This window comes from Balaenoptera ricei, chromosome 3 (assembly GCF_028023285.1).
Source record: "Balaenoptera ricei isolate mBalRic1 chromosome 3, mBalRic1.hap2, whole genome shotgun sequence".
NCBI lineage: Eukaryota > Metazoa > Chordata > Mammalia > Artiodactyla > Balaenopteridae > Balaenoptera > Balaenoptera ricei.
This window is the reverse complement of record NC_082641.1, coordinates 98,995,857-99,012,097: the sequence shown is the minus strand read 5'-3', so window position 1 is coordinate 99,012,097 and position 16,241 is coordinate 98,995,857. Positions and strand designations below refer to the sequence as shown.

The window sequence follows — 16,241 nt, the reverse complement described above, 5'->3', positions numbered from 1 at the left end:
GATAAACCGATAAGCTATATATCTATTGTATAGATTGTACAACACAGGAAATATATTTTATAATAACTATAAATGAAATATAACCTATAAAAATTGTGAATCACTATGTGGTACACCTGAAATTTATACAATATTGTACATCAACTATACCTCAATAAAAAATTTTTATTTTATAATAAATAATAGATAGTGTTATAGATTTTACTCAACAGGATGACCTTGCTACAATGTTCTGATTTCAGCTCCCAAAACAGCTGAAGAAGTCTACAATGTCTCTCTTTCTGATTCTTTTTTATTTCATTAATATTTTGCACATCAGTATGGATAAGAAGGTGCAAGTGAGCATTCCAAGATCTGGGCTTCCTTCCCAAAAGCACCTCACTGAGGCCCACCCTCTGGTTTCTTATGCATGTCAAGGGCCTACATCTCTCCATTACACACTCTTGTTCCCCAGAGAAGAGGAAGGGACCTCGCCCAGGCAGCCCTCCTGCTCCTAGATGATCAAGCACGACAGGCCTCAGAGAGGCCTAACCTCGAAAGACATAGCTAAGACTTCTCCTCCTCCACAGCCAAAACCAACACTGATACCAGAACTCTCCCCGTTCTCTCTAGACTCACACTAATTTAGTTTTTAAAAATCCCGACATAGACACACATTCTGCCCAGAGATTCATTGTTGGTGTTGTTTGGATGGCAAGATAGGGGAAGGAGCAGGGAAGATGGGCACGGTCCAGGATCCTTGGTTTGACATGCATCTTCCAGGCCACTGAGCCCAAACCCCTTGGTTTCTAGACTTGCTCAAGGCCTGTCACTTGTGTAACTCCAGTTCCGTAGGTGAACTAAGGAGCTGAGCCTGTTCTCTGTACACAGGTTTGGATCTGCCATAATGCAAACATGACTGGGACAACTAACAGCAATTTAAAATACCAAGAATTTGGTGATTAACTGTTCAGCAAAACATTTTTAAAACTGCTTGTAAAAAAAAAAAAAAATTAGGTATTCCCTAAGTCAGAGCATTAAATCATCTATTTTATGCCATTAAGCACCAAGATGCAAAAGAGAGATACCAACATGGAATCATCTTCTAAAATATCATAAGCCAAAACACCTAGATACTTTCTATTGCTGCCAGCTACTCTGATTTAGCTCAGTGACACAAAGATGGTGAGAAAACAACCAGAATTGAAAAAAGTTACACAGCTGAGAATCAGATCAAATAAAAGACAGGCAGATAACCAAAGATAATGATGAACCCTTTCAGAGAAAGCTTCAAGATCCAATTTGACTGTTAGCTGTGATAAATTTGGACCTGAAGAAGAGATGATAAAACAAACAAAAGCCACAAGCATCAATTACAAGTAGTTATTAACAGGTTTCTAACATTCCCATTTTTCCAGTGAAAATACAAGAAAAAACCCTTTGCCTAGGTTAATTAAAGGTAATTATTAAATATAAGCACATTTTCTAATACTTTCTACAAGGAAAGTGATACTAAGATAAGGAGAAAATCTTAGTTGGTTATTGACACTATATTGAAGGAAATTACGCTATTTGCCAGAGTGAATCACTTGTATACTTCACAAATCTCTACAGAGTTCTTTTCTGACAACTGTGAGACACATAATTCTAGCACGTTTTCTCTCTTATAGATCGCATTCCTTTCCTTCACCAGTATCTTCAAAAATCCTGTGTTTTATATTTATAACTCAACTCCTAATACAGTTTCATCTATAGGGGAAAAGGCTGAATTCCATCATGAATAGATAGAAAGAAGGAAGGACAGAAAGTAGAAAGAAAGTGATGATACCTACATATCACTGTTAATCTATGAAGTTTTTTAGAAAAAAAAAATAGACACTTTGAACTCTGGGTAACTAAATACATATTACATGTTTGGCTTCCTTTACCCCCTTCTGAATTAACCTCCTATAAGCCCAAATGTCTGCCAGAAGGACAAACATCAAAATGTTAACTGTAGGTAGTGGGATTATATATCATTATTTTCTGCTCTATACTTTTTTATATACCAAATTTTATATAATGAAAATATACTCCCTAAAAGGAATAGCAATTGTTATGTTAAAAAGAAGCTTACATTAAACCAAAATCAATTGAACAAAACTTCAAAATGTTTCCTAGGAATATGTAATACAAGATGGTCTCAAAAAGTTTTAGTTGATTTAGAGATACATTTTAATTGTTTTGGTCTCAGTGAGCATTTACAGTGATCTTTAATTGTAAGGAGAAATAAAACAGTCTGATTTACAAGGTACTTAGGCACTCTAAAATAGTAATCTCAGAATAAAAATAATGAAAATCTACAAAACAGTAGTTTCTACTGTGCAAGTAAAATCCCAAACCTAAAGATTTTTTCCTTTAAAAAAAAGTCTGTATAGACAGATTATCCGCATGATATGTGGTATACAAATAATGAGTGAAGATGGTTCATACCATCAGTTGTGGGACTTGCAGAAGCACAGCCTACAATCCTTGCTTTCAGGTACCACCATAGTATACTACATCTCACACTAGCCTACAGTCCCCAGAGAAGGATTACAACCAGGTTTGGGATGGGCCTGAAAGTTAACATGGTCCTGGAGTGTAAGCCAATCACTGGTCACTTCCAGGAGTCCCTCAGCATTCCAGGGGCTCTTGGCCAACCTTAACTACACAGGATCCCATTGTACTTCACAGTTATGAAGGACGGGAAAAATCCTTGAGCTAAAAACTATTCTGGATGCTCTCTGTACCACATTAGTAGACAGATTCAAGGGACCACAGCTGCTTGACTACAAATGAAAGGATCCTGTCCCTTGGGACCTCAAGACAAAAAACATGAGAAATCAAGAAGTTTCAGTGAACATTCACTGATACACCCTTTTTCTCCAACAGCTCTAGAGATCAGAATACTCTATAACATAAACCTAAGGTTAGAATACTCTATAAAGAAAGAATATTCTACCAATCAAAGTAAGGCTAGAACACTTGATAATATAAAGGTAAAGAAGTGATGGTCAGCGTTCATTAATAGCATGCTTCATGATTCAAAATATGAATAGCGGTCAGCTACGGAATAAATGTTTGTGTCCCTCCAAAATCCATACGTTGAAGCCCTAGTCTCCAAATAATGATGGTATTTGGAAATGGGGCCTTTGGGAGGTAATTAGGTTTAGGTGAGATCATGAGAGTAGAGCCTCCATAATGGGGTTAGTGTCCTTAGAAGAAGAGACATGAGAGAGATGATCTTTCTCTCTGCCTTGTGGGGAAACAGTAAGGAGGCGGCCATCTGCAAACCAGAAAGAGGGTTCTCCCTAGAGCCCAAACATGCTGACACCCTCACACTGGACCTTCCAGCCTCCACACTATGAGAAAATAAATTTCTGTTGTTTAACCTATCCAGTCTATAGTATATTTGTTATAGCAAACTGAACTAAGATACTCTCATTGTTAGAAGCAGTGGCCTCTCAATCTATAATTGACTGATGCTGAAGAAAGAGAATGGACGTATACTCACTTCCCTGTCCTTTAACCTATATAGAAGCAGCACAGTGAAATCTGATAAAGCCACATATTTTTCTGTCATGACATATAGACACTGGATACTTAAAAACTTGCTAACAGATCTGGCTGATTAGCAAAGTGAGCCCACAAAAGTGCTAGTGCTTTTATTATGCAGACAGAAAAAGAAGAAAATTCTCTGATCTAGAAAATTTTTTTTACTCATCTTTAGTAATTTCATCTTACCTTCCCCAATTTTACTTTAAGAATTAAATTAAAATTGGACACTGCAATCTTTTAAGAGACCACAGCACAGAAAAGTTTGTGCCATGATTAAGAATGTAGTTACACAACAGATACAAAAGACATGGTAGAATTTTTTTTACCCCTTTCCCTTTTTATCTTCTCTTTCTTCTTAAAATGGTACCAGAGTCCTTTTGGAGCGACACAGAAGTGAATGGAAATGTGACTGCTTTCTCTCTGCAGCAACTTGGCTTATATCAGATGCCTTGCCAGATTGCTAACATGGCACTCTAGTAGATAACTTCCCTAGATTAGATAAAATTAGTACCTTTGATTGCCATCTGTATAGATGAAGAAAATAATTATGATTATATACTGATAGTTAAGGTGATAATCCAAAATGTTAATTTGGGGGGAATGAAGAAAATATTTTTAAAGCTGTTAAAATGTAATGAGAATTACTCAAAACTTTAAAATATTTCATTTAACCTGATGTACTTTCTTCACATTTAAGAGGACTTTGAAGATTAGTTAAAGAAGCATACGGCTAAGGTGACTGTTTAAAGTACTAATTTCAGGTGTTACAATGAAATCTTTAAAACAGATATTTTCATTTTAACTGATTTCCTTCATCTCTAAAAAACATGCATGGCTTTGGGTGCCAAGAAACCCGTTATTTCCCATAAAAAAACAACTTACCGAAGAAGGCAAGATTTACCTACCTTCAAAGAGACAGGCTTTAGTTATAACACGGATACTTTATCTCTATTGACTAAGAGTTATCTTAGAATATTATAGAGCCAGGAACATGACTTACTCCACTTAGCTGCAGTATTTTCACCTTTAGTGATATGCCACTCAAACACAGCATTTACTTTCTTCACCACCTCTCCCCCTATATGCTGAAGGCGGCGACCTATTTCCTCAAACACAAGGGTACTCTGAAGCTCCCTACCCTAGCAAAAAGAGAAAAGTTAATTTAATTTTAGAAGTTCTGTAAAAATGACTCAAGGGGATAAAACTATTACAAAATAAAAGTGCAACAACATGATTTTTTTTAAAAACCTGCACATAAATAAGGCAAACTAGTTTTTTCTCACTAGGTTTCTTTCACACCTTTCCTTATATTAATTTATGTCATCCAGAACCTCAGTCCTCTTAATAAAAGAATTTTACTTTTATCAAAATTCAGAAATAATATTTTACAAGTAGACTAGGAACTAACTGGATAACTTATATCCTAACTAACTTCAGCAGGAAGGTACTGGGCAAATCAATCAACTACTGTGGTCTCATTTCTTTGTTCATAAAATAGGACTAAATTACATGAAGCTTGAATTTCCTTCTAGCTCTAAAATTTCTTAAGTTTTTGATCTTAGATTCTTTGTAAAGAGATTTTAATTTTCATTCAGTTATATGATAATATGGCAAATGAAAGACAAAGATCATGGGTTTGAAAACCTCGACATTACAAAGTTAATATTTTGGAGAAAGAAAATATAAATATTTTTATTAAAAGTCTCAGCATGTTAATACAGAATAACACAAATGTTTTAATAAATAATACATGCTACTGTTTTTATATCTGCATTCAAAGCATTATACAAATCTTTAAATCAAGAAAAAGGTACAGGATATTTAAATTTTTAATATATTCTCCCAAATACTGTTTAAGATTTCTCATTAAACAATTGATTTAGTTACTCTAAAACTAGAAAATTACTTATATTCTCTTGAAAGATACCCTAGTATCCCCACAAAAAAGTTTTTTAAAAAATTCATAAGTTGTCAAAATATTCCTTTTTCTCCAAGCAGTTTTAAATTAATGTTCTCCAGTTCAAGAATTAAGAATCTTTCATAGCTCTTAATTTTCTAAAGTAGACTGAATATTCTTAAAGTGGTCTTAATTGAAATTCATAAGTCAGGGTATGACTTGGATGTCAGTGGTTATAACCCACCTCAGATGGTGTCTTAGCTACAACATCAGCTGTTGGCACAAGATCCACATATGCATTTGAAATGACGATGTCTCCAGTTCCTTGGATCTTATAAAGGTACAAGAGGAAAAAAAAACAACCAGTTCACTCTGATGATTCCAATGAAAATACAATTTCATTGTGAAACAGTATAAAGTCTTTTAAAAGAAATTTACATTTTTCTTCATATGAAAAAGAAAATAATCCAAATTAAATAAACAGTTCATAAATTAAATATCAAGAGAAATAAACATGAAGGCTTACTGATTTAACACAGGTGTTAATTAACCCTAAGTGTAGAATCAACTGGAGCCCTTTTAAAAAATATTTATGACCAGTTCCCATCTCCAAATATTCCAATTTAAATGGTCTGGGGTGGACCCTGAGCACTGGTATTTGGGGGATTTTTTTAATCCAATATAAGTATGTGTAATGGGGAGGCAGGGTGAGAATCACTTAATTCTTATAAATAGTAAAAGGCATGGCACAAAATCCACATGAGGTAGGGGTACGTAAAGTGTATTTGTTTGGTTAACATAGAATAAAATTGGGTAGGAAGAGACCACAGTCTTTTTAAAGAAATAATTCTAGCTCTTATTTCAAAAAGGAAGTGTACACAGTATAAAGTAATACGTAAATAGCCTTTTTATAAAATATTAAAGGAATTCTAATTCTAATTCCTAATACTTCAGCTAAAATTATTCCAGTGGTATACCTTTCATAAAAGTATGGTATTGCTACAAATGTATAGGACATTCTCCCTTGACTACTTCCCATTATACTTCAGAAAAAAAGATCTTTCAAACAATCCTACCTCAAGAAACAAGAAAAATCTCAAATAAACAGCCTAACATTACACCTAAAGCACTTAGAAAAAGAAGACAAAAAAACCCCAAAGTTAGCAGAAGGAAAGAAATCATAAAGATCAGATCAGAAATAGATGAAAAAGAAATGAAGGAAATGATAGCAAAGATCAATGAAACTAAAAGCTGGTTCTTTGAGAAGATAAACAAAATTGATAAACCACTAGCCACACTCATCAAGAAAAAAAGGGAGAAGACTCAAATCAATAGAATCAGAAATGAAAAAGGAGATGTAACAACTGACACTGCAGAAATACAAAAGATCATGAGAGATTACTACAAGCAACTATATGCCAATAAAATGGACAACCTGGAAGAAATGGACAAATTCTTAGAAAAGCACAACCTCCTGAGACTGAACCAGGAAGGAACAGAAAATATAAACAGACCAATCACAAGCACTGAAATTGAAACTGTGACTAAAAATCTTCCAACAAACAAAAGTCCAGGACCAGATGGATTCACAGGCGAATTCTATCAAACATTTAGAGAAGAGCTAATACCTACCCTTCTCAAACTCTTCCAAAATATAGCAGAGGTAGGAACACTCCCAAACTCATTCTATGAGGCCACCATCACCCTGATACCAAAACCAGACAAAGATGTCACAAACAAAGAAAACAACAGACCAATATCACTGATGAACACAGATGCAAAAATCCTCAACAAAATACTGGCATACAGAATCCAAAAGCACATTAAAAGGATAATACACCACGATCAAGTGGGGTTTATCCCAGTAATGCAAGGATTCTTCAATATACGCAAATCAATCAATGCGATAAACCATATTAACAAATTGAAGGAGAAAAACCATATGATCATCTAAATAGATGAAGAAAAAGCTTGTGACAAAATTCAACACCCATTTATGAAAAAAACTCTCCAGAAACTAGGCATAGAAGGAACTTACCTCAACATAATAAAGGCCATATATGATAAACCCACAGCCAACAACATTCTCAATGGTGGAAAAATGAAACCAGTTCCACTAAGATCAGGAACAAGACAAGGTTGCCTACTCTCACCACTATTATTCAACATAGTTTTGGAAGTTTTAGCCACAGCAATCAGAGAAGAAAAAGAAATAAAAGGAATCCAAATCAGAAAAGAAGAAGTAAAACTGTCACTGTTTGCAGATGACATGATACTATACACAGAGAATCCCAAAGACGCTACCAGAAAACTACTAGAGCTAATCAATGAATTTAGTAAAGTAGCAGGATATAAAATTAATGCACAGAAATCTCTTGTATTCCTATACACTAATGATGAAAAATCTGAAAGAGAAATTAAGGAAACACTCCCATCTACCATTGCAACAAAAAGAATAAAATACCTAGGAATAAACCTACCTAAGGGGACACAAGACCTGCATGCAGAAAACTACAGGACACTGATGAAAGAAATTAAAGATAATACAAACAGATGGAGAGATATAACATGTTCTTGGATTGGAAGAATCAATATTGTGAAAATGACTATACTACCCAAAGCAATCTACAGATTCAGTGCAATTCCTATCAAACTGCCAATGGCATTTTTCACAGAACTAGAACAAAAAATTTCACAATTTATATGGAAACACAAAAGACCCTGAATAGCCAAAGCAATGTTGAGAAAGAAAAACGGAGCTGGAGGAATAAGGCTCCCTGACTTCAGACTATACTACAAAGCTACAGTAATCAAGACAGTATGGTACTGGCACAAAAACAGAAATATAGATCAATGGAACAGGATAGAAAGCCCAAAGACAAACCCAAACACATATGGTCACCTTATCTTTGATAAAGGAGGCAAGAATATACAATGGAGAAAAGACAGCCTCTTCAATAAGTGGTGCTGGGAAAACTGGACAGCTACATGTAAAAGAATGAAATTAGAACACTCCCTAACACCATACACAAAAATAAACTCAAAATGGATTAAACACCTATACAACTCTTAGAGGCAAACATAGGCAGAACACTATTTGACATAAATCACAGCAAGATCCTTTTTGACCCACCTCCTAGAGTAATGGAAATAAAAACAAAAATAAACAAATGGGACCTAATGAAACTTAAAAGCTTTTGCACAGCAAAGGAAACCATAAACAAGACGAAAAGACAAACCTCAGAATGGGAGAAAATATTTGCAAATGAAGCAACTGACAAAGGATTAATCTCCAAAGTATACAGGCAGCTCATGCAGCTCAACATCAAAAAAACAAACAACCCAATCCAAAAATGGGCAGAAGACCTAAACAGACATTTCTCCAAAGAAGATATACAGATTGCCAACAAACACATGAAAGGATGCTCAACATCACTAATCATTAGAGAAATGCAAATCAAAACTACAGTGAGGTATCACCTCACACCAGTCAGAATGGCCACCATCAAAAAATCTACAAACGATAAATGCTGGAGAGGGTGTGGAGAAAAGGGAACCCTCTTGTCCTGTTGGTGGGAATGTAAATGGATACAGTCACTATGGAGAACAGTATGGAGGTTCCTTAAAAAACTAAAAATGGAACTACCATACGACCCAGCGATCCCACTACTGGGCATATACCCTGAGAAAACCATAATTCAAAGAGTCATGTACCACAATGTTCACTGCAGCTCTATTTACAATAGCCAGGACATGGAAGCAACCTAAGTGTCCATTAACAGATGAATGGATAAAGAAGATGTGCCACATGTATACAATGGAATACTACTCAGCCATAAAAAGAAATGAAATTGAGTTATTTGTAGTGAGGTGGATGGACCTAGAGACTGTCATACAGAGTGAAGTATGTCAGAGAAAAACAAATACCGTATGCTGACACATATATATGGGATCTAAAAAAAAAAAAAAAGAAAATGGTTCTGAAGAACGTAGGGGCAGGACAGAGATAAAGATGCAGATGTAAAGAATGGACTTGAGGACACAGGGATGGGGACGGGTAAGCTGGGACAAAGTGACAGAGTGGCATGGACACATATACACTACCAAATGTGAAATAGATAGCTAGTGGGAAGCAGCCACATAGCACAGGGAGATCAGCTTGGTGCTTTGTGTCCACCTAGAGGGGTGGGATAGGGAGGGTGGGAGGGAGACGCAAGAGGGAGGGTATATGGGGATATATATTTATGTATAGCTGATTCACTTTGTTATACAGCAGAAACTAACACACTATTGTAAAGCAATTATACTGCAATAAAGATGTTAAAAATAAATAAACAAATAAATAAAATAAACGTAGGTGAAATAATTAGAAAATACGAGGGTTCCAGAATATGTGGCACCAACATTAATTGTAGGAGGATTTCAGAGAAAGCCAGTATGTGTTTTTGTATGGATGAGGGAAAGGGGAGTAGTAAGGGACTGCCTCTAAGGAAAAGGTAGAGCTTCCACTGAAGCCAAAAAGACAAAAGAAATTTGAAAAATGAAATAGTGTGCATACATGAAGCAGGAAAATGATACTGCAAGCAGCAGGAAGTAATAAGGAGAAGGCAGCCATACAAAGAAGAGTTCTGCAAAGTTATTTACATTTATGAAAGAAATCATGATACAGTAAAAAAAAAAAAAAAAAAAAAAAGTTAGGGCCTAGGAACTAAGCCTTGAGCCAGGCAGACCTGGGTGTCTATCCCAGCTCCACCACTTTCTATGTGACCATGAGCAAGTTATTTAGGACGCCTGAACCTAGATTTTCCTAAATTAAATGTAGAGCTGTTACACATAGTAGAAATAATGGGATAGCCTGCTTATAGGTACTTGACAACTTTAAGCTGTTATTATCGTTGGTGGTGGTATTTAAACTGCTCGACACATACCATCAATGTAGTACAAATGATCAGGCCAAAAAGTATCACCCTGGTCAATTGTATTAACAAAAATAATCTGTAAAAAACTTACAAAAGGCTGATTGCACGTCCTTTTAGTGTTTTACTGGAGCACTGCTAACAGCCTCACCCCAAAATTACTTAACTCTATAGGGAGATATACTCTGTCTTGTTACTTACTATTAATTAAGCCCAGACTCTGTGACATAAGATATTAATTTGTGTCACATTTTCATTTTATATCTGTCTGAGAGTCATGCCTTTAATTTTCTGAAGATTATATTCTGACAACAACTTGAATGATGGGTTGAGCCAAAAAGATATGGTTGGTTGGGTTTTCAGAAATGCTATGTAGACAGGCACCAATTTAGCTGAGAATAAAAAACAGAAAATAGCTTCTTTTCGGCCAGAACCGCCACCTCCAGTAATTTGTCAAAATGACCAACACAAAGGGAAAGAGGAGGGGCACCCGCTACGTGTTCTCTAGGCCTTTTAGAAAACATGGAGCTGCTCCTTTGGCCACATACATACAAATCTACAAGAAAGGTGATATTGTAGATATCAAGGGAACGGGCACTGTTCAAAAAGGAATGCCCCACAAATGTTGCCATGGCAAAACTGGGAGAGTCTACAGTGTTACCCAGCATGCTGTTGGCATCATTGTAAACAAACAAGTTAAGGGCAAGATTCTTGCCAAGAGAATTAATGTGCGTATCAAGCATGTTAAGCACTCTAAGAGCTGAGATAGCTTCCTGAAACGAGTGAAGGAAAATGATCAGAAAAAGAAGGAAGCCAAAGAGAAAGGTACTTGGGTTCAGCTGAAGCGCCAGCCTGCTCCCCCCAGGGAAGCACACTTCATGAGAACCAATGGAAAAGAGCCTGAACAGTTGGAGCCCATTCCCTATGAATTCATGGCATGACGGGGGTAAAGAAAATAAAAGACCTGGACTGTAAAAAAACAAAAAAAACAAAAAAACACAAAATAAAAAACAAGGTACGGAGGCATCTTATTTTCAATTAAAAGTTACCACTGATTTTTAAAAGAAAACTTTCTAAGTTTTATCTCATATCCATAATATTAACCAAAAGAATGCTAGGATGGAACATAATTATAGGATACAGTGAAGAGGGTAACGAAACAATGTACCTCTAACTACATTATCCATACCTTGGTTTGGAAATGGATTCTATTTCCTTCCTTCCACATCTCAGTTTGTAGAGTTTGTCCTGGATATACTGGTTTTGCAAAACGAACCTTTAAAAAAAATGTGTTTTAGGGTTAAGAATGTTTTAATATGAAACTTTTCCACTTTGCGGGGGGGTGGTATTTGGGGGGAAGGTTGGAGAGCATAAAAGGAAGAAACAGAGACTGGACTATACTTAAATTCATAAAAATAGTAATATAAAATTAGTAGAGATATAGTTAGTAAAAGTTAATTCTTTGTCTTTCAAAATATAGAATCAATAAATAGTTTAATCTTGACAAATCAAAACACAGAAGAATAATCATATTAAGTAGAGTTATATAGGTAACCACCAGAACAACTTAACAGAAGCAGTTAAAAGTGGCACTAATTAAGTCTGAGGAATAAGACCTGGGGTTGTTGTATAGGACAGAATAATTACATTTTTTATTTCCTAATTTTCTATACTATTTTATTTGCTCTGTGTACATATTACTGGCTGATTTTTTAAATAATTATAATAATAACTATAAAATAGTTATAATAATGAGAATAATCAGTGTTATCAAAGGCAAGACATCAGAAAATAAATTTCCACTGCTGCATGGAGCACAAACTGATAAAAGCTTTTGGAGCTATTTGACACTGCCTTAAAGTTTTGTTTTGTTTTGTTTTAAGTGTATGTCTTTCGATTTATGCAAAACTGTGCAGAGTCAGTTTTCTTTGCAATTTATAATGGATGAAAACTTGAAGCCAACTTAAAAGTGCAAAACTAGGGCTTCCCTGGTGGTGCAGTGGTTAAGAATCTGCCTGCCAATGCAGGGAACACGGATTCAAGCCCTGGTCCAGGAAGATCCCACATGCTGCAGAGCAACTAAGCCCGTGTGCCACAACTACTGAGCCTGTGCTCTAGAGCCCACGAGCCATAACTACTGAGCCCGCGTGCTATAACTACTGAAGCCCGCACTCCTAGAGCCTGTGCTCCGCAGCAAGAGAAGCCACCGTAATGAGAAGCCCGCACACCACAACTAGAGAAAGCCTGCGCGCAGCAAGGAAGACTCAATACAGCCAAAAAATAAATAAATTTATAGTGACCACAAAAAAAAAAAGTGTAAAACTAAAATCAATATGCAGCCAACATACTGATATAGGTGCATGTTTATTAGAGTTCAAATGCAGCCACTTAACATTTTCAATTAAATTAAGGCAAATTATAAAACAGTAAAACATGAATAAATAAATTTTTAAAGGTAAATCTCGAGTTTGTTAAGGCATATATGCTGATATATGTATGCTCCTAATTAATTTATAAAACAATCAAATCAATCTGTTAAAAGTATAACTGTATATAATATCCTTCATGATGCATGTGTAATAGAGGCATTTATAGCTACAAAAAGAAAACTTGCTGATTGCCAAGTCAATGAAATAATAAAAATAATAACTTCAGTATAGTACCTATTTTTAAATGAAGTCACTAAGACTCCTCTAAAACTAAAAAGGAACAAGTAGTTAAATTATTAATAATTTACACATACCTTAATTGCTTTGAATCTTGACACGTCATTATCTGCAAACTGCTGTAAAACATGCCTGGCAGAAAATCCAAATGTACATAATCCATGTAATATGGGCTTGTCAAAACCTAAAAATGAGAGAGAGAATTTAGTTAGATAAAGGCACATTTCATGTTTAAAAACCAAGAACAGTTCATTCAGGACTTCAAAAATACATTTTTAAACTGCATTAGCCTGAATCATACCATCTATTTTAACACCTTATTGACTGGGGGGATTTTTGCAGAAACTAAATGCCTATGGCATTAATACGTCTCCAGTCAATAATGTGTTAAGAAACATGGAAAATATTTTATAAATAATACTTCCTGGGAAAAAAATTATGAAATAAACAAAAAAAGAAAAAAAAAAAAAAAGGAATGTCAGAGATCTGGGGACACAAATAATTATTTTGTTTAGCTTTGGTTGTAACCATGAAATCATCCACAGTGATTTCAATATCCACGTATGTAGATGATCCTTCTTCAACCTTCCAGTTCTTTGCTCTCCCCTCCAATGGCCTTGACCTTCATGATAACTCAGATACCCATCCCCATGGTCCTATCCTAGACCTTGCACTAGCAGGAGCTACCTTCCACCATAATCTGAATTTCACGTACACCATTTTCTGAACACTACTTCCCACCTTTCCATGTCCTTTGCATAAACATATTAGGAGAGGGCTATTTTTTAAATGTTACTCAAACTTCCAGTCATAAGTAGCAACGTCTTTAAGTATTATTTAGATAACTGAGCTAATATTTTCATTGGCTCACATTATTAGCAACTCACCTGCTAAGTTAGCAAAGTCAGGATCAATGTGTAAGGGATTCCAGTCTCCACTTAGGCGGTACAAAGCAGCCTGTGGAGAAAGAATTATAAAAGAAACTAGCACCCAGTGCCTTCTTAGAGTACATTAAAAGAAAAACAGGAAATATGGCTGGTTATTGCATAAGAAATGCATTATAATGTACCTAATAGTAGCTTTGATTAAAAAATAACTATTTCTAACAAAAAAAGATTAAGTGTAAATCCAATGCTTTTTGTAACACCTGCCACTGAGATCAGAAGGGGTGAGGACTGTCAAATAATAGGAAGGGGAACCAAGAACTACATCTGGGAACAACACTGGTTACCACTGCCTAAGGAGAAATTCACAAAAAGGAATCCATCAATCTACTCTCATTAAAACACAATGAAGGGCTTCCCTAGTGGCGCACTGGTTAAGAATCCGCCTGTCAATGCAGGGGACACAGGTTTGATCCCTGGTCCAGGAAGATCCCACATGCCTCAGAGCAACTAAGCCTGTGCGCCACAACTACTGAGCCTGCACTCTAGAGCCCGTGAGCCGCAACTACTGAAGCCCAAGCACCCCAACTACTGAAGCCCGCATGCCCTAGAGCCCGCGCTCCACAACAAAGGGAAGCCACCACAATGAGAAGCCAGTGCACCACAATGAAGAGTAGCCCCCGCTCGCCACAACTAGAGGAAGCCCGCGCGCAACAACGAAGACCCAATGCAGCCAAAAATTAATTAATGATTTTTGAAAAATAAAAGAAATAAACATTTTTTAAAAAAACACAATGAAGATAAGGTGTAACTGTTTATAGCCTCTTCTAACCAAGCAAAATTTATGCCAACTTTCTTAATGGGGTGTTTTAAATTGAAGCCTGTAACCCAATACTAGACATATAAACATCACACACTTCTCACAAACCTTCATTTTACTGGGTATACTAAATCCTGAGATCAGCTCATCCTGCAAAAAAACAGACTAATAACTTGCCATTAAGATTATATTCCTGCTTACTCCAGATCTTCACATCACTTCTGTACTTAGATAAGGCAGAATTAGCAGAAAGATATAGATAACAATAGGAAAAAAGTCACCATACTTCCCAGCATTTAAATTGTGCATTGGTCAAATGAGAGAGTACTTTTCAGTACTGAAGGGAAGAAATTCACAAAAGAGCTAACAGTAAGTATTTAATGTATCTGTGTATTAACTTTGGGTCTGCCTCTAGACTCCTCTCTTATCAATTGCTAGGTTAAGCTTTCCAAGACTATTAAAATGTTGTGTAGAGACTAGCCAAGTCAGCATACCTGACTTTCTTAATGAGTTTTTGTTGTTTTTAATTATTGATTATTCTTTTTTAACAAATTTTATTTACAGAAAATAACATCTCCTATAATTCATAGGAAAATGTTGTTTACTTTTTAATGTTTTGTACAATTTTAATAAGCTCTTTCTCTTTCCCATCACTCTATATGATAGTTTTCTAAATTATTCACTTTTTTAATGACTCAGTATTTTTTCCCTTTATATGGCTTCTAAAAATAATTAAATCAAATCAACAATTATCAAATAGATGTGACTTAAGATTCTGTATAAGATGGTAGAAGATTAAATGATAAATTTTAGAAAGCACTTTAAAAAAAATAAAACACTAGGCAAATATACATCATCATGTTGCATACAAATGGTAAAAGAATGACGAATTTCAGGGCCCAAAGAGGAAGGTGTCAAACACATAATAGATCATGGGCTTTGGCACCAGACAGACCTAGGTTCAAATCCAGCTCTGCCATTAGTGGGCAATTTTCTTTATCACCCTAGCCTCAACCTTCTCATTTAAAAAACTGAGAGGCTAATCAAACTCTTACAGAGCATTATCCTTGATAAATATTAATACCTCAATAAATGTGAACTATTATGATTATTTAAAAGATTTCAGCAACAGTATAAGACAATCAAGCTTTTAAGATTAGTGTCAGTGTTCTTACCCCACAGATATCATTCCTATAAATGAAAAGAAACAACTTTTCTAAAGAAATCATATTAAAGGAATATGAAAATTTTCATATTATTTCAATGACAGCATTGCTTCCAACAAAAGGCAGAATTAGCAAAGACATAAAAGATCTATGATGAGAAATGACTAAAGTCAACTGATTGGATGTTTGACTAAATTCAGTCATAATGCAAAATGACCATTCTCCAAACAATAAAGAACACTATCAAGGTTTATTTTCTGAATATCTTGAAGGACTTTCATATTTCAGAAGAAAAGCAAAAAGCTTCATGTTTTGTTTTGTTTCATTTCTGCCT

At 35.4% G+C, this 16,241-nt stretch overlaps 1 protein-coding gene and 1 pseudogene across 1 annotated transcript in view; one reads left to right on the top strand and one right to left on the bottom strand.

The window, feature by feature from the left end:
* HSD17B4 (hydroxysteroid 17-beta dehydrogenase 4) overlaps positions 1-16,241 on the bottom strand; it is a 90,016-nt gene that overhangs the window by 13,796 nt on the left and 59,979 nt on the right. The window contains exons 18-22 of the mRNA XM_059916933.1: positions 13,925-13,994; positions 13,115-13,221; positions 11,561-11,647; positions 5,700-5,786; positions 4,559-4,697 (exon numbers count right to left, since the gene is read on the bottom strand). Coding sequence (XP_059772916.1) covers positions 4,559-4,697; positions 5,700-5,786; positions 11,561-11,647; positions 13,115-13,221; positions 13,925-13,994 — 490 coding nt within the window. The remainder of the gene's footprint in view (positions 1-4,558; positions 4,698-5,699; positions 5,787-11,560; positions 11,648-13,114; positions 13,222-13,924; positions 13,995-16,241) is intronic.
* On the top strand, positions 10,827-11,312 carry LOC132363734 (large ribosomal subunit protein eL21-like; annotated as a pseudogene).